Source organism: Engraulis encrasicolus, chromosome 24 (genome assembly GCF_034702125.1).
Source record: "Engraulis encrasicolus isolate BLACKSEA-1 chromosome 24, IST_EnEncr_1.0, whole genome shotgun sequence".
Lineage (NCBI taxonomy): Eukaryota > Metazoa > Chordata > Actinopteri > Clupeiformes > Engraulidae > Engraulis > Engraulis encrasicolus.
In genome coordinates, this window is record NC_085880.1 from 35,004,373 (window position 1) to 35,030,650 (window position 26,278).

Here is a 26,278-nt window from a genome sequence, read left to right on the forward strand (position 1 = left end):
CTGTGAACTATTGAAGGACACTTGTTAACTTGTGTTGCTGTAAGGTGCTATATTATTGTCTGTCAGTTATTCTTGGTAAATATTCTGTTTCTGTTTTGTTGGATTCATTCTTTTAAAATACTGTATTCTAAACAGTACGTTTGGCTTCTTTCATTTGAAAAAGCGTCAAAAAATGCAGTGCTTTCCAGGAACCTTGTACAAGTACAGTAGTTGATGTCATTTTGTTAATGCTAACAGGCGCGTTCAGAGAAAAAGACTGAGTAAGTCAGGTGTGTGTGTGTGTGTGTGTGCGTGCGTGCGTGCGTGCGTGCGTGCGTGCGTGCGTGCGTGCGTGCGTGCGTGCGTGCGTGTGTGTGCGCGCATTTGACTGTCCATTGCCTTTTTTTGTTTGTTTTTTTATCCATTGTCTTAAATAAAAAAAAGAAAATCTATATGGCTTCTGAAAAGGTGTGGAACATGGTGTTAGATTTTATGATGTACATACAGTATGAACATTAGGAAGTTTGTACATTTTGCGGTGAAGACATTTTAAATGATCTTACACCGCATTCCACATTATTATGCAAATGACATTTTTCGCTGTTTCCCCAAATAATCAATACAAATGACAGTCGTCATAATTTTCAAGTCATCAGCCATTAGAGTACAATTTAAAAGTTTTTGAATGAACCTTCCAATGATAACGGTATTTTTTTAAATAATAAAAAACTTTAAATGCTCTGTTCCACATTATCACGCAAAATAGTTTTGTACTGTAGTGTTGTAATCCAAATTTCTCTCTTTTTTTCCCATTTACCTCAAAACAGTTGGAATTTGGTACCTTCTAAATTACATTTCAATGTTCAATACTTGGTGATAAGCTCTTTGTCTTAGTAACTGGAATGCTGCGATTAACATTGAAGTCAATGGTAGGGCATTGCATAGGAGTTATGGAAGCCCAGATATCCTTGATGCTTTGCTCTCAGCTGTTTTTGTTTGTTTGGTCTGGTGACCCACACTTCACTCTTCAATTTACCCGTAGATTTCCATGCCACGTTTAGGTGCTTTTGAGGTGATGACATTCTAACGCACCAGACATAAAACCCCATTGAAAATGAATGGGATGCTATGTCTGGTGAGTTAGAATGTCATCACCTCCAAAGCACCTACACGTGGCATGGAAATCTACGGGTATATTGAAGAGTGAAGTGTGGGTCACCAGACCAAACAAACAAAAACAGCTGAGAGCAAAGCATCAAGGATATCTAGGCTTCCATAACTCCCATGCAATGCCCTGCCATTGACTTCAATGTTAAACGCAGCATTCCAGTTACAGCTTATGACCAAGTTTTGAACATCGAAATGTAATTTAGAAGGTACCAAATGGCAACTGTTTTGATGTAAATGGGAAAAAAAGAAAGAAATTTGTATTACAACACTACAAAACTGCTTTGCGTAATAATTTGGAACAGAGCATTTTGGGCATTTTAAGTTTTTTGTTATTTAAAAAAATACCGTTATCATTGGAAGGTTCATTCAAAAACTTTTGAATTGTACTCTAATGGCTGATTACTTGAAAATTATGACGACTGTCATTTCTATTGATTATTTAGGAAAACGGCAAAAAATTTAATTTGCGTAATAATGTGAAATGCGGTGTAAGTACAATAATTGAAAGACACAACTTAAAATCCCATTTAAGGTTTTTGAAATACTGTGCAATACAATAGACTTGCAAAACATACTGTACACACATTGTTAAAGGCCACATTAACTATGTGTGTATGGTTTGCACGTCTTTACTGTGGCCTCTGTCTGGCCCACTGAATGATAAGTAACCAAAGGTCTCTATAGTCTACAGTACTCTCCAGTAGTTAGCTAGACCATAGAAGACAAAAAAATGTAAAAAGAAAAGAAAAATAGTCGCACATTTTTTGTGCTATTGTTGTTTTTGTGTCATTGTGGATGACAATAGCTCCATGGTAGTGTTTCCTGGTGAGCCAGAAGCTATGTGTTGACGCCCAGGGGGGTGGGCTACACAAACACTGTTACTTACAGGCTACTGGTTCACCAGGAAAATGGTAGTGCCTCCCGTCATATTCAATGTAGCAGTAGTATATCCCCAATTCATTGCTTATCCCACAGAACTTCCTGTCATGCTTCTGCTGCATATGTTTGTGTGTGGGGGGGTAGCAGATTCATATAATATAAGCATATATTAGCATATAATATATGCATGCCCCTTCATTTGTGCTGCTCCAGCATAGACAGTGATGGAGCCAGGCTAGGCTCGGCCGTCTGGTCCCTGGTCCGGCGTAGGCCCAGGTCGTCCGTGTCCGGGCTTGAGATCTCCATGGCTCGGTGCAACAGCAGGCTCCTCTTCCACTGCAGGCACAGCGCTGCAGCGCGGGCCGCATCCGTCCCGGGCTCGGGCTGCTTCAGGCCCTGCCAGGGGTCAAGAGAGGAGGAGACTCCAGCTGGGATACTCAACTGGGCCGACAGACAGACTTAGTCAATAAGGGTAATAAAAGCAAGGTGAAGACTCAGCATTCATTCATTCATTCATTCAGATCAAGCACAGATTCCAGAGGTGTCGAAAGTAAAAGTAGCCTAGAAGTAAAACTCATGGTGTAAGTACACCGCCAGTGCGTGATATTACATAGATGTTACACCAGGTATTCTACTGCACCTACCTACTTACCTGTGAGGTAGATAGACTGTGCTGTTGCAGAAAAAATACTATAAACTAAAAACTGCCTCAATTTTGAAAAAAAAAAACAGCTCAGAGTCAGCGGATTGTAAGACCACTGTAGACGATCACTGTACAGTAATTAAAGACCAGTTACACCTGTGCTGGAAGGTAACAGTACTATTTATATATTTTTAATGTATTACTACTTTTACTATTGACACCTCTGTCACATTCCCATTCATCCAGGCCATGTTCATCAAAGGAGTTAAGTTAAGCAACCATGATGAATGAAATGTCTTCAACTTAACTCTTTTGAGAAGGGTATGACAAGGAAGAAAAGAGGGTTCAGACGGGATCATTGAGATTCAGAAATATACTGTACATCATAATAGTATACTGTAATATACTGCACATCATGTACATATATTCAAGTGTAGTATAGACGGACATGGAAGTCCAGTCAGGGAATTTGAAGTAAGAAATGTTAAACATCTTAATGTCTAATGTTATACATTGACATTAAACATAAAACACTGGTTTTATTGCAGAAGAATACCTCATGAATTGCAGCTGTAAGACATGAGAAGTAGTTGTTCTTTTTTACCTTAATGCAGGCGGTCTCTGCTGCTCGAACCCCCTTCAGAACAATCTGAAGCAGGTTCTGAGCATTTTTCACCAATGACTCGTCTGATGACTTGCTGCCAGGGGTGAGTGCGTTCACGCTACGGAGAACACAACACGCACGCACGCACGCACGCACGCACGCACGCACGCACGCACGCACGCACGCACGCACGCACACACACACACACACATACACACACACACAGACACATACACACACACACACACACAAACAAATTCAGCATTCACATGCTGTTCATCAGTGTGCGCTAACTATTGCTTGTTCTGACAGTGTTAGCACTGTAGAGAGGCATACGTACGAGTCACATAAAATCTACAAGAAAAACAGGTGGGACACACCTATAAAAAAATACATTTTCAAGTTACTTGTGTACACTGATTAGTGTGTTGCTGTTTGCAGAGGCGATTCTAGGGTCTGGTGAATTCGAAAATTCAAAGGAATTAACACTTGAAACAAAAATGCCACTAATGTAGAAAAGCGTGAGCTCTTCACCCTCCAGGGGCTTGGGGCCCCTAAGCGGCTGTCGGCCTTGCATGGTGACAAAATGCGCCTCTGGTTGTTTGTTGTTCTTGTTGACTGCACTTGGACTAAATTGTAAGGAAGGACACATTGCTTCACATTCTACTGTGTGCTATGGTGACAACTGTTTGTGCAGAGTTACTAGCCAACCTCAGCAACTCAGAATATACTGGGAAAGAAATAACTCATTTAACATTTAGTACACTTGGCAAATTGTGAGAATTGTGAAAAGATGAAGGAACATCAGGACCCCACCCATGTTAATACCTGTCTTTCAATTATTATTTTTTTCACTTTCCCATTACAGGGCTGGTCCCCATTGTCGTTCCTGTGTCTCTTGCAAAAATATTCTGTACAATAATAGTTTTTCAGTTATTTAATTGAATTTACAGTACACAAGAGCATGAAGAGTTTGATCCATCTTTCCCCCTCTACAGTATGTCCCTCATGGGTTGCCAGGCCACCCCTGTTTGACCTGGAGTTTTCAACAACCCAATCGACCCCATTGCTTGTAAAAATGGTTCTGTAGATGATCATGTTTAGCCCCCCAATTGCACAATGCACTTGCAGGTTTTTACTTATCTATTTATTTAGGCCTTTTTATAACAATGCATTGAATCAGGAATGCAATGTCACTTCTATAACTATTTGTCACTCCACTGCATCTCACTGCATCTGCATCTCATTGCATTTGTCTCTCCACTGCATCTTGTCTGTATATGTTTTATGTTTATATGTCTACACTGTCCCTGTATTATTTATCTTTGTGTAGCCTATATGTACTCTTTAGATTCCATGTTTGTATGTGTCATGTGTCTTGTATCCTATATGTAAGCAGTGCTTAATTTGAGGGGGAGCAAGGGGGAGCTAGCTCCGGAACCTCAGACGAGAGCTCCGGAACCTTGGATGGAATCTTAGGGAAAGATGTCACAGATCCCCCTCCTGGGGGAGCCACCCATCCTCTGCGCTCCAGGACCTCCCGCTTGACAAATTAAGCACTGTATGTAAGGACACCCATCTTTCAAAACTAGTTTACCTACGGGTACAAATAAAGTAAACTGAACTGAACTGAACTGAACCGAAGCAATGGCGCCCTTCGTTTAGTGTCTTTTTAGCAATGGTGCCCTTCATTCAGTGACTTGTGTAGCAATGGCACCTTTCAATCAGTGTCCCGGGAGAATATGTTGCCCTATGGACAGACAAGTAACAACCAGGACAACCAGGTAAAACTGGGACAGATGGTAACCAGAGTTGTGTAAAGTACCAGTATAGAAGTAGGCTTCCAGATTGAATTACAACACTGGTGGTATGATATTACGTGGTTTCAACTTTGTAATATCATGCTACTAGTGTTGTAATTACATCTGTAAGACTACTCCTGTGTCTACTGTACTCCTCTGTCGGCAACACTAGTGTCTCACCTGGAGATGATGGTGAGCTGGTTGGTGATAGTGAGGATCTGCTCCACCAGTAGCACCAGGTCATCTGTGCAGTGCTTGTCCAGGCAGTGTTCGGCAATCACCTTCAGGAACTGGGTGATGGACTGGCAGCTGGAGACTATGTGCTTGGCAGACGACACGAAGGCCTCTTTGCTCTGGGGCACATGGAAATCGGGAACAGAGTGAAAGTGAAAGTGTCAAAGCCCACCTGGGAAACTCCGATTATCATTGTGACACAGTACTCCAAGGCACTCAGTGCTCACTGCACACAACTACACACAACTACACACAAAGAAATTGCAGCCCCAAAATGGCGCCCCAAGGAAGCAGTGCAGCGGGACGGTACCATGTTCAGTATACCTCAGTCATGGAGGATGGGCGAGGGCACTGGTTAATTACTAGCCACACCAACCTGGCGGGTCGGGAGTCGAACTGACAACCTTTGGGATGCAAATATGACACCCTAACCCAGGGATGTCAAAGTCACTAGATTACATTACAATCCATTTGGCAGACGCTTTATAACCATAGCAACTTTCAAAAGAGGACATCAGCCAAATTTGGTCTGCGGAGCCATTTTATTTATAGATATACACTATATTAATATACCAGTGTGTGACACCTCCTTTAATTTGAGCCGTAAAGAACAAACACAGTGGTTTGTAATGGCCGAGCATAACTGCATCTTCATAAAGGTTCATGTATGTACTGTACATGTAACTGATGGATTCACTAATTGGATACAATCATGGGTACATCCCAATATGTGTCCTTGCCTCCTCCACTTGTGCTTGTCTCCTCGTCCCGCCTCCTGGCCCCTCCTCCGTGGAGAAAACGATAAAGTTTCCCAGCTGTCAGCCTCGCCACAACAACTTTTGAGGGACTGTTTTTCACCCACCATCCCAATTGCAAATGAGAAAAAGACTTTACAATTGAGCTTTTGCAAGATATTGAAATATAATGCTGTTGTCAGTGATGTCATCATGACGAGAAGCAAGTGGAGGAGGCAAGTGGAGGAGGCAAGGTCACATATTGGGATGCACCCCTAGTGTGATGTCAGTGACCTGTACCTGTATGGGTCCCTTCCTCTTCAGGTACTGTGCCATGTGGTAGATCCTGTCTGCGATGTCTTTGGTGGCCTGCACTATGTGGTTCCCTCTGGACTCCCAGCGCTCCGTCTCACGCTTCAGGTACAGGCAGGTGAAGGTGAGGCAGGGCTGCACAGGTGAGCTCACCACATGGCCCCGCCTGCTCTGCTGGGAGAACAGGTACACAATATGCCATCAACACCTTGCTCCTGGACCCACAGGTATGCACAACACATGGGCTCACACTCCCTGTCAATCTCTGTCTTTCTGTCTGTCATTCTCATTCTCTTTCTCTCTATCTCTCACACACACTGTCTTGAAGATTACATAATATATTTGGCTTAGAGGTCACTACAAAAAAAATGAAATTAGTGTACTTTATAAAATTAAATCGCCTTAGGGTACGATATGAAAAACCATAAACTGCTTCATAAACTGAAACATGTCGTTCACTTCTGCCAAAATCTAATCTTAATTTTAAATGTGATATTATTGGCTTTTTGTCTTTAGGAATTTTTACGATGACTAGTGTGTAAGTCTAAGACAAAGGTTACATTTTCATGTTTTCCAGTCTCAAAAGCCAGAGTAATTTTGTCACTTTCTGGGAATTTTAGCATGGCTAATGTTCCTGTTTTTTTCCTTTCTCCAGCACGTGTTCATACACAGCTGTTGAAATATACTGAAAACAATTATGTCTGTTCCTTTGACAAAAATGGATAAAAATAAATACTGCAGCCTTTCTGTTTTGGTCCTTATGGCCAAAACAATCATATGATGTCCGCTTCAGCAGAGCGCAACAAATAAGAACATTGTAATATCACATTAACAACAATACAGCTTATTCAGCTGTGACAGGCGGCATCCATCCTGTTTTACCATTCTGGGTTCCTGTTTAGGTGAAGTGGGGATGTTTATTGCCGGCAGGGTTGTCTGTGCGCCCCTCCACTCAAAGCTCTGTTTTGTGTCAGTCAGCATGTTTATCAGAGGGCCTGTTTCCACGGCGAGAGGAGGCGCAGGTGTGGCCGTCCACGTGACTGGGGCCTCACACGCTGATCTCTTGCCCTGAAGACCCGACTTGACCGTTTCTTTGATTCTTTCCAGAATGCTATCGACTTTCCCGAGCTCTGCCACCAGATGGTGTGCCTTGGCTGCCCAGCACTGGGTCTGAATCTCCAGGCTGAGAGACTCACAGTAGGCCCGGCTCTCCACCATCAGCTTGATCCGACTGATGATGTCAGACATCTGGAAGGAGAGGTGGTCGTTGATGGAGCGGAGTTGGATGCGCTCACGCGGGTCCCTGATGTAATTGAAGCAGTCCTGCACACTCTCGGTGGCGGCTTTGACGTTCTCCAACAGCAGCTCTGCAGCCCTGTTAAAATGCTCCTGAGCCTCCGTTGCGCTGCTACTCTCTGCATTCTTAGTAGCCGCAGAGTAGGCCAGGCTGATTGCATTTTCAATAGGTGTCACATAGTCTTTGTTTACTTTGCTCAACAGGCCAGACAGCATCCTCATTTTGGCTTCCAATTGTCTCTGTAGGAGTTCGGACTTAGCAAATGGCAGAACACCAGAGTCAGAGGCACCTGCTCGGAGGTCCTCCTCGGCTTGGAGGTAGGTATCGGTGAGTGACTTCACCTCTCCTTGGAGCTCAGCCAGGGTTTTAACCTTGTACTGATCTCTGCAGTTCAAAGAGGACAATCTAGCTGCTTCCTGTATCCTCAGTGAGTTCTCTGACACTGTTGTCAGCCATTTCTTCAAGGTCATCTCATGCTTGGTGACCTGACCTGTGTTAGCAGATGCTGCAGTGCCAACAATCTTATCCAGTGAATTCAGCAGAACCTGCATGGACAGAGCCCACAGTAAGCAGGGACCTTCAATGTCCATTGCTGTGAGCGATGGTTTTGATGCCAGGTCGGTGATCAGCTTGGTGTTTGTCTGTGCCTTTTTCAATTTACTCTGCAGAACAGAAATGCTCTCGTGCTGACCGTCTCCTCCCCTGGCTGTGCTTTCCAGCGACAGGATCAGCTGCACCACATCTGCACACAAACACATCACGTCCGTCAGTTCCTGCGTGAGGTTCTCCATGGCATCAGGTGTACAGCTCTGAAACATGCCCGAGATTGCTCTGTACCACGTGCCTGCGACTGGCAGAAGGATGCTGCGTGTGTTTCGTATGAGGTCAGAGAACTGTGTGCTGTGTTTGTAAATGCTCTCCATGGTCATGCCAGAGCTCATAGCTGTCTCCTGAGCTGTTTGCACCAGCAGCGGAGTGAGAGACACCAACTCTGAACGAAGGAGGTCCACCTCTTTGCTGTTGTCCTTGTCAATGATGAATGTCACTTCTTTAGCAGCTTGTGCGTAGCAGTTGGACAGCTCAAGAACGCCTGAGCAGGCTGCATTCAGTGCGGTGACATCTCTTCCTTTGGTCATGCTGACCACATCGCTCAGGAGAGGCAGGAGGCCAACAGCCTCTTTTGGAAGCTTTTGTGGAGGGCTGTGTGGCCTGGTTTCTAATAGAAAAGAGCTTTTGGTGGCTGATTTGGTTTCCAAGGGCCGTTGGAATCGTTGGAAATGTTGAACTCTTGGAGATGAAATTGAGATGTGTTCAACTGGCTTTGCCACAAATTCCAGTTCAGATACAGGTTGCACTACTGTTGAAACTACACTTTGACTTTCTTGATCTGAGAATCTTTCCTCTGTCTCACTTTCCTTCTGATCCAGGTCTGATGGTCTCAATTCATGACCCAGTTCCAGGCTTGGGAGGGTGGGTAATAAAGTCATAGGGTTCCGTGCCTCTTCCCTTAAAGGACTCAGCAGATCAGGATGTTTCAGTCCATCTATGCCTTCCTGCAACACCTCAAAATACTTGATCGCCAATGCTAGATGATCTGAAAAAGTGATATAAGCACCGTCGTCATCATCACTGCTTGAGCAGATGTCTGTCACACATCCTGTCACCTCCGCAGTGGCTGCCTCTGCCTGTCGCACCAGCACCAGGAGTCCATTGCGGTAGATGGGATCGTCGCTCTTGTCCACGTGTCTCCTCACAGCCTGTATCACCTGGGTCATGTGACCCATGAGGAGGCCAGCATGCTCGCCAAACAGCTGCAGGTCACGGCACTTGTACGCCACGTCACACCCACGCAAGCTGTCCTCCATGCCTTGCACAGCCAGGCTTGTGAATGCCTTGGTGTCCACGATGTCGGTGAAGGCGTTCAGGAGCTGGTCTGTGTCGTCCGTCCAGCGCTGGTGCAGATCTAGAAGTTTCTGCGATGCCTCCGCACACTGGACTGAGTCAGAGCCTCTCAGATCTTGCAAAATGGGTGCCACAGCATCCCTCAGTCGTATCAGACATGTGCGCGAGTTCTCAACACACTCAAGGCTTTTAGCATCAATGGCTAGCGCGGCCACGAAGCCAGCAACCTGCACCATCCTGTCGGCATGGGAGTGGAATGCCCTGAGCAGAGGCTGGAGGCTGTCGTGGTCCGGTTCTCCCTCCTCTGGTTCCCCATCGAAGAGATGGTTCACGGTAGTCATCAGCTGTTCCATGGGAGCACCTGCTGATACGAAAACATCAAGGACCTGGCACAACGTAGCTGTCACCACCGCTTCATCGAGCTTGTGGATGCATTGAATCAGGGAGGTGCAGAGGCTCTCCAGCTGTCGCTTGGAAGACTGAGGAGCTGCTACCCCTTCTTGTTGCAGGTCCTTCAGCTGCTGCGATATGTCGGTCCAGAGCTTGAGCGCCTGCCGGCATTGCTCTGCCACTCCTGGCTGTATCTCGCTGCGAGACGTGTTGGCCACCATCATACAATGGAACACCAGGTCTCTCAGCAGGACGTCAAAGTCCTTGACGCTAATTGTCGAGCAGTCGGACACAGCCAACACATGCAGCAGGCTGCTCCGCCGGTCGGTGTAGTACCCGTTGGGGCCACTGGGGGCCCAGTGACAGTGGCTCTTCAGGGTGGCGATGATGTCGTTGACAGTGCCATTCACTTGCTGCAGCACGTATGTCTTGGCGGCCTGGGCCTGCTCGCTGGTCGGGTGTTTGATGGTTGTGTACGAAGCTGTGTGTAACATGGAGATGCATTTAGTCAGGGTGTCCAGAGAGCTCCTAATTTGCTCCTGCTGCCTGGAGCTTCTCAGGTCCTCCAGTCGTTCCTGGACCAGGCTGTTGGTGAGGAGAACGGCCCGCGAGAAGACCCGAAAAGATTTAAGTAGAGAGGGCATGTCCAGGGCATTGTCAATCTGGGAGACACAGTCTAACAGCCAGTGACCCGCAGCGACTATCCTCCGTACTCGGGCGTCGTCCTCCACCAGAAGAATCTAAAGAGATAGAAAAAGACATTCGTAATATAGCAGAAGCATCGAGATTATAGACCTACATGTTATTATTCAAACTCATGTTCTGAAGATTTTGAAGAAAATATCATATTAGAGCACACAAACAAAAATGACATTGATATGGTAAGTTATATGCTGTACACAATATATTGCTGAGAGCTTTAAGCCTAACCCTAAATAGCTAACTCTTACGACAGTGACACGGAAATCAAAGATTGTTACCTTGACGACGCCCAGTAGGACGTTCTGCGTTGCCATGACGAGCTCCTCTCTGTGCTCGTCCAGGTCCGGCTGGATGTTGAGCTTCTGAGAGGCCAGCAGCACGTGCTGCCCTGCCACCGCGATGGCCTCCACCAGCGGGGACATCTCCATACGCATCACCTCGTCCTCCGCATCCGCCACCAGCCTATGACATGGGACAAGACAAGGCCAGATATTAACAGATAGACAGGCCAGCCAACAGGGGTAGACAAACAAATCAGTTTTCTCAGGTACAGAGAGAGAGGGGGGGCAGAATTTGGGTGTCTGTACATTGTATGTGTTTAGAAGGGGTGGGCGGTGGGCTTGCAGATGGTTCCAGGCTCATTCAAAGCTGTCAGCAGCCCTGCTTATCAATAATAATGTTTGTTAGTGTATGTGTGTGCCTCAGCCAATGGCGGGCTGCCTGGCAGGTGGAAAGCAGTGTGTGTGTGTGTGTGTGTGTGTGTGTATGTGTGTGTGTGTGTGTGTGTGTGTGTGTGTGTGTGTGTGTGTGTGTGTGTGTGTGTGTGTGTGTGTGTGTGTGTGTGTGTGTGTGTGTGTGTGTGTGTGTGTGTGTGTGTGTGTGTGTGTGAGATATTCAAATGGCAGACACAGGAGATGCGTGAGTGTGGTCAGCCAGGTGGTGGTAGGGGCTATGCATTTTCCTACGGGCCAGGGGCCTCATGTGTGAAAACCTTGCTCGGAATTTTCTACTGAATTTTTTGTGCATGTGAAAATCTGAAAATACACATATGCTTCTAAAATCTCAAATGTATCAATCCATGTATAAAGAGGTTATCACACCAATGCACATGGTGCATCCGATTTCACATGGAATTCATTGCACATGCACTTTGTCATGTGAAGTCAGTCTTAGTACAGTCGAACATTTGTGTGAATAGTTACCTACATAGCTTTTTCGTGTGTAAACAAGCTTTGTACATCAGACAAGGGTAAACTAGTTTCAAAGGGGGCAGTTACTTGTATAGCAGGTATACCATTGCCAAAGTCACTACTTAGGCACAGTAACATAATAACATAACAAGGGCCAATTACATACATGATACATGATATAGTAACAATACCTTCCCTTGCACATGCACTGCTGCACAGGCATTTTATCTGCATGTGCAAGGAAAGTATTGTATGTACAGTATAAACTTTCAGTGACGTGATGCTTATTCCTGATAATCTAAAAGATATTCCTTCCTAGTTCCTACATATACTGTAGGCTATATATAAGCACACCTTTAAGTGTTTTGGGAAACAGAGCATTGCCTTCAATAGTGTTTAGTTTTATGAGCAGTGTTTATTCGGTTACAGTTTACTTGATGTCGACGTCATACATATGACATAACAGTACCATAATAAGTGTCATGACATAGTTATGGATGAGTCATAATCATGATGTCAATGTAATGAACGTTTTATGGTCATGAAAAGTTGACATTGCTACAGGGCTGTCTTTACCATAGCCGAATGTCACTTAATGACAGTCCTAATGTGTCTATGGCATTGACATAATATTTATGACACGTGCATGACCGTGTTGCACTGTTATGTCATACGTATGATGCCGGCATCATAATGTATTTGCTCTTATCTTGTCCTCCATCTCACCTGGCCGCTGTGGTGGCCATATGCTTGGCAGCCTTGGCCACAGCCCTGGCGGCCGTCTCCAGGTGAGTGAAGCTCTGGGCGCCCTGGCGGCTCTCGCACAGCAGGATCAGGTGGCACAGGTGGGTGGTGATGGGCGCCACCACCTGCTCAATGGAGATGGTCTTGATCAGACCGTCCTCCAGCAGACACGCCATGGCTGCTCAAACACAGAGGCAGACAGCAGATGAGGAGGGTGATTGTGTACTGCAGTGGCGGCAGCGGTAGCGGTAGCACACAGTAAATGTTGCGGTGTTAATTCAACACTTAAAGAGTTCATTTAAGTCCAAATGATGTCAAATCAACTCTCTAGGTGTTAAATGAGCACTGCAGAATTTACTGTGCAGTAGTAGTGGTAGTAATAGTTGTAGTAGCGGTAGTAGTAGCAGTTGTAGTAGTAATGGTAATAGTAGTAATAGCAATAGTGAGAGTAATAGTAGCAGTAGGATAATGGTAATAGTAGTCACTAGCCTATTGAAATTTGAATTTCCTGGCACTCAAAAATAGTGTTCATTTTACTCTTTGGTCAGTGTAACAGACTGGGAATTGGCCTATTCTATTAGAGGGAATAGTATAGGTGCTTGGCCGAATGGAGATTCAGTAATATTTACATCACAGGCATTCACATCTTTAAAGGATATGTGGAATGTTCAGGTAATGAAATGCATTAAACATATACATTGCAGGAATTTAAAAAATATAATTGAAAAAGAAGTGCTCAAATCATTCCTGTTTTGGATTATACTGGACAGAATGTGTATACATGTGCATGTGTCTTTCTGACAGATACTGCTTCCATGCCTCCAAACAAAGATGGTGAACAACTTCCTATTGCAAGGTGTTACACAGAAAATATGCAGTAGAGTAGCAGACATTGGCAATATGGTAACAACATGTAACTTGGTGCACTAACGGCACAATACTGTACATCACAGCCACACACACACACTCTCTCTCTCTGTCCAGCATAAGGCATTACACTTTGCTGACACTTTTATCCAAAACAACTTAGTTATTTACAGGGTATTGGTTACAGTCCCTGGAGCAGTATGGAATAAGGTACCTTGCTCAAGGGTACCTCAGCCATGGAGTATGGTAGGGAGTGGAAGGGTAGGATTTGAAACTGCAACCTTCTGATTTAAAGCCCAGCCACGGCTGCCCAAAATGTCAAAAATGTGATCATTGCGGTTTCTGTGCAGTTGTTACTCAGGAGTGCATATGTTGCAAGGAGCAAGGCAGATGCACTCTTAAGACGGGAGGATGTGACTTGTGACACAGATGCAATAAATAACACAACCACACATACAGTACAGACAAACATACACATACACAGAGACTTACATACGTCCACATCACACATAAAGTTGTGATCATCATAGTTTCTATGCAATACTCACTCAGAAGTGCATATGTTGTAGCAGGCAGGCAGCACGGGAGATGACTGGATGTACGTACTCTTAAGGGACTACCCCATAAATTATGCACATTAGCTCACTGTAGGCCCGGCCAGTTGATATTCAGGGGTACCACGGCAACCAGTGTCAGCTGACACAAACAATGACCTCATTATAGGCGTAGGCCCTCTGTTGTGCTGAAACTACTGAACCAGAGAGAGTAGAGAGAGAGGTTCCATTGGCCCATTGTTTCCTGGTTCTATTATGGCCCCCTTAGGCAGACCTAGGCAGACCTAAGGACTGTTCTATTCATTGTAGGAGCATTATGACACGCCCCTTTAGGCAGACCGGAACCTGGTCGCGTTAGGTGCCCATAGAAACCTATGTTGGCATATCTCTATATACTTAAAGAATCCCTGACTGAACCCTTACAACATGGCTGGACAGGTCATCTGGCATACAGGGCATTTTCCCAGTGGGCCGGCAATCTTCAGGGGCCGATGTTGCTGTCCCACAGTTTAGAGAGGACAGCCAATTGGTCTATCTTAAATAGACAGCGGACCGAACCAATCAGGATATAGTACGAAAGCAGCCTGTGTATGTGTGAGGGAGTGACAGGGCTAAGGCAAATTAAAATGCCCAGTCAGTGTTTAGGTCCCCTACCTGCCCTGACTTACAACATCTCTCTGAAAGAATGTTCAGAAATTAGATGTCAAACTATAATGACACATTGGACTTTGACAGTTCAAATATTGGTGCACTTCAGTAAGGTATACGTCCTACAAAGGCAAAGTGCAGTAACTACATATTTGGTCAAAATTGAGTTTAGACTGAAAATGGTCTTCATTACACAATTTTATCTTGTGAGAAAGCCTAATGGTGCAAATGCGTCCACTTTTAGAGATATTGCTTTGTCCAGTTGGCAGTAACTACAATATCCAACCAGGGGTGCATTTCTCAAAAGAGAAGTTGTTAGCCTGTTAGCAACTTCGGTAGTTGCCAATGGAAAAATGCATTGAAAACGACAAAGTAGCTAATGTAGAAAGCAACTTTGGTTTTGAGAAATGCACTAAAAGTTTGTATTTAGCAAGGCAAGCCTCTCAAATGGACCATTGACAATTGATAAACAGCAGTCAATCAACTCGCGCAGTCAGTATGCATTCTCACGTTGCCTTGAAATGTATTTGTCAAACACAAGAACACTTTGTACAATGAGAGAGACACCACCTATGTTTGGTGAAACATTGTTTAGTTATTGTGTTTTGTCATTGTTAACTATTATTGACCACCAGGGGGCGTGGTACACTACATTATCTGCATAGGTGAGGTACACAGGCACAGTCAATGGGGGCATGTGAAGCCAGAGAAAACAACAGATGACAAGCATGACTGACTTCATGTGAACTTTTATTTCCAAATAGCAGTATCAACCGATAAATACACAGCTTGATCATTAGCTTGTACAACAAACATATACCTCAATACTTTTCTTTAAAAATGTACACAAAAAATGAAATTCAGTGACAGTAGTTTTTTTTATTTAAAAAATCTGTAACAATACATCCCAAACAGGTGATAATGATGACAATCACAGTTACATATTACACCTAGAATGTCAAGTATCTCTCAGACACACACTTACATACTTACATACTTGCATACTGTAGGTAACTATACTTGGTGCAGAGGGGCAATGTGATCATGTCTAAGTCATAACCAGTGGTAGCAATGAAATACACAAGCGATATTCTGTAGGTGAACTTAACAATATTTTGCATGTGAATTTAGCTGGGATCAAATAAAGCTGTTAAAAGCAGAGTGGGGAACCTTTTATACATGGCAGGACAATAAAGTGACTGGAGTATGAGAACACAAATCTTCGAGATTTTCACAACCTCTCTTTCTTTCTCTGTCCCACTATCTATCTCTGTCTGTCTATCGGTATCATTTTGCCAGTCTGACTCTCTCTCTCTCTCTCTCTGTGTGCACGAAAACAATTGAGGCAAATGGGATTTACATGAGAAATTGAATTGCTGGACAGCACAGACTCTCATCACTCGCATTTTGTGGAGCTGCGAGGGCATCATTCCCTACTGAAACGAATCATAATACAGGGTCCGCTCCCAAATACAGGCACACACACAGACACACAGGCACACAGACACACACACACACACCCTAGGCCACTACTGTTAACTGTTTACCATGGCAATGTGTCCTTGGCGGTGTTCCATTTATGGGAAAGTTTCTGATTAAATTTCGCTTTAATCCAGGAAATTAAGACTGGAGTTTGATGGTTCTGTGAGTGGGTGGGGTTGTTAAAGTGGGTGGGGTGGTGAAGTGGGTGGAGGGTGGTGGTGGCGGGGATGATGCGGGCACCAGTTTATGGAAATTAGAACGCATTACTGCAATTTGTGCCTTCATGAGAGAGGATCTATGTTCTGGTGCTTGCAATGTTCTGTGGTGGTGGCAGATTGTCAGGAGGGAGCTCTTGCATTCCTGCGTGTTGACTTAAAAGGGGTTGTTCTGTTCTGTGCTGCTCTACTCTGTGCTACGCTGTTCCCAGAGAGCCTCAGAGAGCTTGTGTCCACACAAACACACAGAGAGGGCGCTCTTTCTCGCTCTACTGTCGCTCGCTCGCTCACGGCATTCCCGCCTAATTTTAGCCCATTATACTACCTCACTGGTCCTCCTCAGGGATACTGACCTGTTGGAAAGTACATTAGGTGACACACACACACACACACACACACACACACACACACACACACACACACACACACACACACACACAGACACACACACACACACACACACACACACACACACACACACACACACACACACACACACACACACACACACACACACACACACACACACACACACACACACACACACACACACACACACCGTCCTCACTCCCCTTTACCCATGCAAACAACAGGAACCATTGGTCTAACTGACCTAGCTGTTTTGAGTTCAATTCAGACATATCCATCATCTTCTCCAAACAGCATTGAGCTCCTCTTGCTGTGCACAGTACTATGCAGGCCTCTGTGCATTCCTGCCCTGTCTTGATACAGATCGCGGCTCCACGGCTATTACTGAGGCCGCACTGCTGCTGTTTGATACCATCAGCTTGTTTAAAGTTCAATTTCTAACCGTTAAAGCCAAGTTCATTCAGAGGAATAATGACAGAGAACGTCAATAAAGAGATCGATGAGAGATTGTGAAAGAGTTTTGAGTTTGGCACAACGTTTGGTGCGTTGCATTGATCAGATTTGGATCTGTGCGGGTGTTTCAATATTTATTCCATGGGTGTTAAGGCACAGCAAAAAAACAACAATGAAATGCACAATGTATTCATCCCAGCAATAAGTGTTGTGTTTGTGCTGCTTTTAATCAGCGTGCTGTGCTGCACACCCAGTGAACTTAAACCACGGCAGCCAGTCTCCCTCTCTCTGACCACCGTTCGACCCAGGACTTGGCAGAGCGGCTGAAACGCATGCAGCGCTTCCAGACTTCAACACAGTAAAAACATATGGAGGAGACCAGCAGATCGTACTGCTATTGTGCTACCGGAATACTGATGTGGTTCTTCCTTTCCACAGCTCAAAAGTCTTTAAAGACAACACTCCTGGTTTCATTGCCTTTTCATGTGATCTATTCTTTTTCAGACGTTGTTTTACTGTCCTGTGTCATGGTCATTTGTCAGTCCAGGTGGTTCGGACTCTACAATCAAAGGGTGTACACATCTAGAACTCAAATCATTGAAGTCTTGGGCTTGGCTAGGGTACACAGTAAATGTTGTGGTGTTAATTCAACACTTACAGAGTTCATTTAAGTCCAAATGGACTCAAATCAACTCTCTAAGTGTTAAATGAGCACTGCAGAATTTACTGTGTAGGGTAGTGAGTGGGGGAGCAATACTGAATAGTGTATACATCATCCTCATCCTTCAAAAGTGTTCACTCTAGCACTGCATTATAGTAGCATTTAAAAAAAACAAACAAACAAAAACAAAAACAAAAAAGGAATAGCATCAACTCTTTGGTATACAACAGTCATCAGTGCTCATAATCAATAAAAAAACAAAAACAAACACAGAATATTCCTCCTGAGGACTTGAAAACAACCCAAGCCACTCCCAGGAGTTCTTCTCTTCTCTTTACAACATGGACTACATGTATAAAAAATAGACTTTGCTATGACACAGCGCCCTGAGGGTTTCTCGCTCATCCTCTTCTTCATGTATGCCGATAACTTTGTGTATGTGATATCCACAGCTGATCGAGGACGCCACTGTCTCTTCATTCAAAACTCTAAGTCCCTTGTCTGTTCAATCCCTTTGGCATTGGAAAGGAAGCTAGTCCATTTGGGAGAGAGGGTTGCTGGAGGGATGGATGGGTGGATGGAAAGCTCGCCCACTTGGGAGAGAGGGAAGGATAGATGGAGGGATGGTTAGAGGGATGGATGAGGGAGGAGGTGGGGTGGGGTTTCGGGGTGCACATCCAACTTCACACGTTGAACAGGAACATCCTAGAAGCACCTCACGTTCAGAGGCAGACATCCTGTGTTTAGAAAGTATAAAAGTCCCGCCACATACATGTACGTTGCTCCAACCGATCTGCTCATCCAGCTGATCTGGGCTAGATGAAGGAATTATCACTGGTACTGCGATAGCCTGGTTGTTCTATATTTTTATGTCAGAATTACAATATAATCGCCTTTTCCTCATTTTGGCTTTTTTGTCTCGATAGGGCAGGGCCACGGAGCGGGTCGCTGGAGGGGGTATTGCATGGGCGCAAATCATTGTAGGATCGCCACTGGAAATGCCATGTGAGCAGAAGGTCACATATGGCCCAGACCAGATGACTGCTGAAAGCACAGCTAAAATGATATGCGTGGCAGAACCTTTAACTTTCTCAGTCCAGTTTGTCCGCCTCTGCTTAACACGTCCCAGTGGGTGGCTCCTCCTAAGCTAAGTAAAAACAACAAAAAGTGTCAGACCTCCGAAAAATTTGGAGAAATATTCATCTCTTCCACATATGGAAGACTGGGTGGCCAAGGCCAAGGCCCAGGGCAGCAGCTCATTGGTCCATTCGGCTCCAATGCTCGAGCTCATTGGCTCCCGGTGTCGTCCTCCCGCCCCCGGTGCCAATCAGCCTATCACTGGCTCTTCTGCACCCAGTCCCAGCTCTCGTCACTGTCCTTCCTGCTCTTCTCTGCCTCAATGATCTCACGGTAGCGCCGACGGAAGAAGCCCATCTATGGAGAGAGAGAGAGAGAGAGAGAGAGAGAGAAGAAAAAAGAAAGAAAGAGAAAGAAATGTAACACCCATTTATCACGTAGGCTAATTGCCATTGGCGTCAAGCATTGGCATTTCAATTCCTGGATTCCTTCTGAATGGAAAACCACCTTCACACCTTCACCTCATATTCACCCTTGCATACTGCTCACAGACAACATTCACCACAACCCTTTGTCTTGGTTGAACTTGAGAGAAGGCTAATTTAATTCAGAAAGAGAGAGAGAGAGAGAGAGAGAGAGAGAGAGAGAGAGAGAGAGAGAGAGAGAGAGAGAGAGAGAGAGAGATAAAGAGAGATAAATAAAGACATGACAAGCAGTAGAGCAGCACTGGACTTGAGATGGGATGGATACATCAAACTATAAAACTTCAAGTAGAATTACAATCACACAGACAAACAGGCAAGAGACAAGGCGTCGAGCCACACAGACGGATATCCAGTCATACAGGCATCAATGACACATCTATCCAGACAAGTGAAGCGATAAACAGACTAGCTGGCAAATAGCAATAAATAACAGAGATAAAATGCAGTACAGCTGGTGTGGTATCAGGCTTAGTGTCAATGTAAATGATAAGAGACATACACCACACACGCACATGCGCACACACGCACATGCACACACACACACACACACACACACACACACACACACACACACACACACACACACACACACACACACACACACACACACACACACACACACACACACACACACACACACACACACACACACACACACACACACACACACACACACACACACACACACACACACACACACACACACACACACACACACACACACACACACACACACACACCCCAGGGCCAGGATGATGGGTCTAGCATCCGCATGTATGGCCGGTCCTTTATCTGTGTTTATTGATACGGCAGCGTGTTCTCCTCAGGCATTTCCTGAACTCAGCCTCACTGGACATGTGCAGACCTTGTAAAAGGGGTTTATTTTGGCCCATCCAAGGTCTCACGAAATAAAGGAGTGAGGTAGTGTGCAGTGTGTAGTGTGTGTGTGTGTGTGTGTGTGTGTGTGTGTGTGTGTGTGTGTGTGTGTGTGTGTGTGTGTGTGTGTGTGTGTGTGTGTGTGTGTGTGTGTGTGTGTGTGTGTGTGTGTGTGTGTGTGTGTGTCTCCGGGTGTGTGCGTGGATGTGTGTTACTATGTGTGTAAACGTGTATTCCTGGGTGAGTGTGTATATGTGTGGGGGTGTATTCCTGCGCCAACATTCTAAGGTTTAGCAGTGTTATTCCCAGCAGAGAGGAAAGGAGAGGAGAGGAAAATAAAGGAGAGGAGAGGAGAGTACAGGAGAGAAGAGGATGGAAAGGAGAGAGAAGGAGAAGAAGGGGGTTCTCTGTGAGAGCTGCCCCCCAGGAATAAAGTACGATTGCCATTTCCTCTCTCACAAATGGCCCTGTGCCTTCAATAGCCAACAATGTGTAAATTCTAGAGTTTTGTGTTATGCACGTACACACAAATGTACAAATGCAGGCACACACACACAGACACACAAACACACACACGCACGCACGCACACACACACACACACGCGCGCGCACACGCGCGCGCACACACACACACAGTCTCAGTCACAAAACACAATGTGATACCCATAAAATAACACTCAATTCACGTTTTAATAAACCGCCTCCTCTCACTCCCTGCTGCTCAGCATACATGACTACCTTTAATGCTGGAGCAATGATGGAAACTGTGATTACTCAGAGCACTGAAGTGGTGGGGGTGGCGATGCTGGTAATTATTACTTCAGAGACAGCTCTGAAGTGACGGTAATTAATATTTAATGGTAATGGTAAGTATTATTATTACCACAATGGCAGCTATGATCGTTATTACATAAGAGAGGGAGATGGTTCGGTAACACTTTCTATGAAGCCCATATCTATAGCGCATTATGAGCGCATTTATAACAAATTATAATGCACGTTATAATTACTTACAACACATTACGACTACACCGATGATGTTTCATGATGCTTTATGTTAGCTGTAATGAATAACCATGAATCTAGCTTATAATACTTTATAAATCCAAGGGTATTATGAGTGCTCATGACTGGATATAAACTACAGGCTGCCTGATGGGGCTTACAGTACATTATGATGCATTATAGATATGCATCATACAGTGCATTATAGATGCATCCATATGAACTTCACTTTACTTAGAGTACACATTGACAACTTATGATCTCACATGAAACATTATGCATCGTATGAGCCCTTATGACAGTTTATCATCCAGGTCTGTGCATAGAGGGGTATAGGTACTCATAATGTACTATAAGCCCCATCAGGCAGCCTGTTGTTTATAGCCAGTCAGGAGCACTCATGACACCCTTAGACTTATAAAGTATTATAAGCTAGATTCATAGTTATTCATAACTGTTAGTATAAAGCATCATGAAGCATTATGAGTGTAGTCATAATACATTATAAGTAATTATAATGTGCATTATAATTTGTTATAAATGCGCTTATAATGTTGGCTTTAAGTAAAGTGTTACCGTGGGGGGGAGTGCAGTGTTTAGGTGATGGCTATTAGCATAGAGAGAGCAGCATTCACTCTGCTGGCAGTCATATTGTAGTTATTACTGTATCAGTAAAGGGAGAACAGCGTTTGGGGTGATGGCTTTGATTACAATGATTACTAGGAGCAGCATTTACGTAATGACGGTGGCAGCTTTAGTTACTGCTGAAGAGAGAACAGCAGTGACTGATGACGGGTCATATAGTAGTTATTATTAAAGGGAGGGCAGCGTTGGGGGTGATGGCTTTGATTACAATGGTATGTGAAAAGGGAGGGCAGCGTTGAAGTGATGGCAGTGGTGTAATGGCAGCTGTCGTTATGGCTGTATTAAGAGGGAGACTACTAGTGCTGGGTAGGCACAGTAATAGGAGAGGAGAGGAGAGGAGAGGAGGAGGACGAGAGGAGAGAGAGGGGGGAGAGGAGATGACAGAGGAGAGGAGAGGAGAGGAGAGAAGGGAGGAGAGGAGAGCAGAGAAGAGGAGGGGAGAGGAGAGGAGAGGAGAGATGAGGAGAGGAAAGGAGAGAGGAGAGGAGAGGAGGGAGAGGTGAAGAGAGGAGAGGAGAGGAGAGGAGAGGAGAGGAAAGGAAAGGAGAGGAGAGGAAAGGAGGGAGAGGAGAGGAAAGGAGGGAGAGGAGAGGGAAGGAGAGGAGAGGAAAGGAGGGAGAGGAGAGGAGGAGAGAGAAGAGGAGATGATGGGGGAGAGGAGAGGAGAGGAGAGGAGAGGAGAGGAGAAGACAGGAGAAGAGAGGAGAGGAGAGGAGAGGAGAGGAGAGGAGAGGAGAGAGGATGACAGAGGAGAGGAGAGCAGAGGAGAGGAGCAGACAGAGGAGGAGAGAAAGGAGACAAAAAGGGGCAGACACGGAGGGGATAGGAGAGGATAGGAAAGGAGAAGGGGAAACAAGGAGAAGAGGTGGGGAAGGGGAGGGGGAGGAGAAAAAAGAGCAGAAGTGGAGAAGAGAAAAGGATACAGGAGAAGAGGAAAAAAATAAGAGAGGAGGTGGGGGAGAGGAGAGGAACAAGGGAGGGGAGATAAGAGGAGAGGAGAGGAAAGGAAAAACAGGATATGGATGAGTACAAGATTGAGGCCAGAGGGATCAGATCAGTAGTAGTGAGATCAGAGTCTGGCAAGACCTTTCATACTTTGTTTTCATTGAAGCCTTTATTCAGATAAGAAGAAAATGGCACAGAAAATGACTAAAGCAAGAAATATGGGAAGGAAACAACTCCGTGAACTGACCTCGAGTTGGGTTCGAACCCACGTCTTCCAGGGGCCAGAATTTTTTAGACTTTTTAGACTGTGCTCTCCCCAAACAACATTAAATCCTGCCTCGCGATGGACTGAGTGTCGCAATGCAACACGGTGGCCACCCAAAAGCCCAGCGCGCAGCATTGCTACGCTAGTTCTTTAATTATATAACGGCCCATAACCTGCAGGTCATGACCCCGATGTTGTGAGACTCGTAAAAATCACAAGAAATGGCCTGTTAATAATTCTAGTGTGCCAGGAAGAGAGAGGGAGAGAGAGAGAGAGTGAGAGAGAGAGAGAGAGAGGGAAACGAGAGAAGGAGAAAAAGAAGAGCCCGGTGGAAGAGCGGTCCAAGTTACTGTGGACGGAAATACGCACGGATTTTGCGGCGAACAAAGGCGCTAATATTGTATGGAGTGCTAAATTACTTGGCGAATGGAGAAGGAATGCCTGTGTGATTCTGTGCAGAGCGAGTGGAGTGGGGTGCACTGTGATATCATCTGCTCAAACAATAACGTGTTTTTCTCTTGGTCTCTCTTGGCCCCTGTGTGTGTGTGTGTGTGTGTGTGTGTGTGTGTGTGTGTGTGTGTGTGTGTGTGTGTGTGTGTGTGTGTGTGTGACTGTGGGGCTAGATCGGTTCATTGGGGTTCATTTGAGGTAAAGTGTGTGTGTGTGTGTGTGTGTGCGCGTGCGTGTGTGTGTGTGTGTGTGTGTGTGTGTGTGTGTGTGTGTGTGTGTGTGTGTGTGTGTGTGTGTGTGTGTGTGTGTGTGTGTGTGTGTGTGTGTGTGTGTGTGTGTGTGTGTGCGTGCGTGTGTGTGTGTGTCAGAGAAAGCCTTTCCAGACCACTGGGGGGTCTGAGTCCGTTCATGTGGGGAGGCTTTGACACTGACCGTGTGTGTGTGTGTGTGTGTGTGTGTGTGTGTGTGTGTGTGTGTGTGTGTGTGTGTGTGTGTGTGTGTGTGTGTATGTGTGGGAGGGGGATGGTGGTGGAGAGGCCTTGACATGGACTGAAGCCACACACGAAGCTTCATACGCAAAGAGAATGTTATTGAAATGAAGCTATCTAAACCAAGTCAGTGACCATATTTAGAGTAAATAACATCTGGAATATAGAGTATCCACTCTGCTACATTTAATATAATATCTAACCAGACTATATTCTAGGTATATTCTGGCATTTTACTTGCCTTCTGTCCACTTGCTAAAACTATTCCACACATTCGTTATTGGATATATGGATATCACTTTTCTTTATGCTTTATGGAACCAACAGAACAGCCTTCTTTGCCTTCTCAAACATGGTGTTGTACAAGGAGCAGGGAGCGAAGCTGCATATGTGACAGTCAGTGGTGGGTAAGTTACTTTTTTAAAGTAATTGGTTACTTTACTTTAGTTACGGCTTTCAATTGTAATTGAGTTACTTTACTTATTACTAAATTGAAAAAGTAACTCGTTACTTATTACTTTACTTTACTTTTCGCGGGAAAAGGGATTTTAACCAGTGTAGTGGCACAACTCATAATACACCTTCCCCAGGTTGTAGGCCGGCTGTGTAAATGGCCTAATATTTTAATATGTGCAAACTGTACCTCTATGGAATCCCTCATATAGGGCCTAGGCCTATTGTCATTCTCACATCTAAAATGCATTTTATGATTGCCCTGTAGTCCTATTTATAACAGTGTCAATAAATTTGAATCTAGTCTAACATTACGCCATAGAATAGAATAGAATAAAATATAAAAGACTTTTATTGTCATTTCAGCATGAAAATGATCTTTGGTCTCACTGAATAAAAACAGAATGAGTAGGGTGAGGTGGCCATACCAAACAGAAATGTTGTAGGTAAGTACACCCTAGGCTTACATATTTCCTCTCCTCGATTTTGCAGCTTAGCTACTCCAAATCCTTTCAGTTTCCCGATTAAAAACGACCTTGGATTGTATGCATCAACATTATGGCCTCAACGCAATAGTGTTGCTTGCGCTGTTGTTCTCACGTTATTCCCAATTAGTCTACTTGATTCGCGCTGGCTCCTGCTGCTGACGGAGCTACCCAAACTGTTTTTTTTGCATTGTATCTAACCAATATGTCATCAGTGAGCACAACAGAGGCCATGGCATTTGCGATGGGTACAGCTGTTTCATTCATGCATTTGCGTAACGGTGGACTCGGAATGACTGTAGATTTAACTGCGCAGCGAATCACTTTCACTTTACCTGGCGTAATGTTAGAAAAAAAATGATGGTGGAACTCCAAGTATTGTAGTATATGTTAAGCACATCACAGCGCAACGGGCTCATGAAAGTCCCAGTGAAAGACCTTGCATGCACGAGGAAGGAACATCAGTCTGCGTGCGCGCGCTCTCACACACCCACACCCGAGAGCTTGAGAGGGGCTGGGGGAAAAAACAGCCCAGACAGAGAGCTTCGTGCATCTAGAACTAATATCAGCAAATCTGAAGATGATTTAAAGGCTCAAATAACGAGTAACGACCGTTACAGCAGTGCAGTAACTGTAATTACGTTACTGAAATTTGAAGAGTAATGCGTTACGTTCCTAAGTTACTGCCAAAAGTAATTAAATTACATAACGACGTTGCTTAGTAAGGCGTTACCCCCAACACTGGTGACAGTCAACCTATGAGTGAACTTGGGACTTTGGACATAATCCCCACATGGCAACACACACACACACACACACGCACACACACACACACACACACACACACACACACACACACACACACACACACACACACACACGCACGCACACAAACACGCACACAAACACGCACACACACACAGAGTGCCTTACCTTCCACAGTAGCACGGCGAGCAGGAGGAAGATGAGGATGCCGACCAGTAGACTAATGGCTATGATCCAGCCCACCACGTAGCCCCGCGGCTCCTGACTGTGGAGGGCCTCAAACACCAACTGTGGACAGGAGGGCATTGGCTTTAGACTCGGACAATCAGATAAATACAAACACCCAGACCAGTCCCCCCTAAACAATGTTCCTCAGCGGTGGAACAATCTCCCAGAGACAGCAAGACTAAGCACATCTCAACCTTCAAAAAGCAAGTAAAGACTCTTGTCTTTCAAGACTACACAGTAAATTTGGCAGTGTTAATTTAACACTTAGAGAGTAAGATCA

At 45.0% G+C, this 26,278-nt stretch overlaps 2 protein-coding genes across 2 annotated transcripts in view; both read right to left on the reverse strand.

The window, feature by feature from the left end:
• Positions 1–1,675: 1,675 nt before the first annotated feature.
• LOC134441082 (uncharacterized) lies at positions 1,676–12,758 on the reverse strand. Its single transcript, XM_063191273.1, has 7 exons — positions 12,565–12,758; positions 10,927–11,110; positions 7,240–10,686; positions 6,346–6,531; positions 5,258–5,430; positions 3,276–3,393; positions 1,676–2,424 (listed from the first exon to the last, which is right to left on the reverse strand). Exons 1-7 carry the CDS (start codon positions 12,756–12,758, stop codon positions 2,224–2,226), a joined length of 4,503 nt encoding a protein of 1,500 aa, XP_063047343.1. The 3' UTR covers positions 1,676–2,223.
• Positions 12,759–16,864: 4,106 nt separating this feature from the next.
• LOC134441084 (integrin alpha-9-like) overlaps positions 16,865–26,278 on the reverse strand; it is a 69,692-nt gene continuing 60,278 nt past the window's right edge. Inside the window, exons 13-14 of the mRNA XM_063191274.1 lie at positions 25,939–26,058; positions 16,865–19,265 (exon numbers count right to left, since the gene is read on the reverse strand). Of these exons, the coding sequence (XP_063047344.1) occupies positions 19,167–19,265; positions 25,939–26,058 (219 nt within the window). The 3' untranslated portion in view covers positions 16,865–19,166. The remainder of the gene's footprint in view (positions 19,266–25,938; positions 26,059–26,278) is intronic.

What these genes read in the sequence shown, in the direction of transcription:
- LOC134441082 (XM_063191273.1), bottom strand. Translation starts at nt 12,758, where the DNA reads ATGGCGTGTCTGCTGGAGGACGGTCTGATCAAGACCATCTCCATTGAG. An exon ending in CAGCTCACCATCATCTCCAG is followed by an intron (nt 3,394 to 5,257) that starts GTGAGACACTAG and finishes TGTTCTCCGTAG; the next exon opens with CGTGAACGCACTCACCCCTG. An exon ending in CAGAGACCGCCTGCATTAAG is followed by an intron (nt 2,425 to 3,275) that starts GTAAAAAAGAAC and finishes GACCCCTGGCAG; the next exon opens with GGCCTGAAGCAGCCCGAGCC.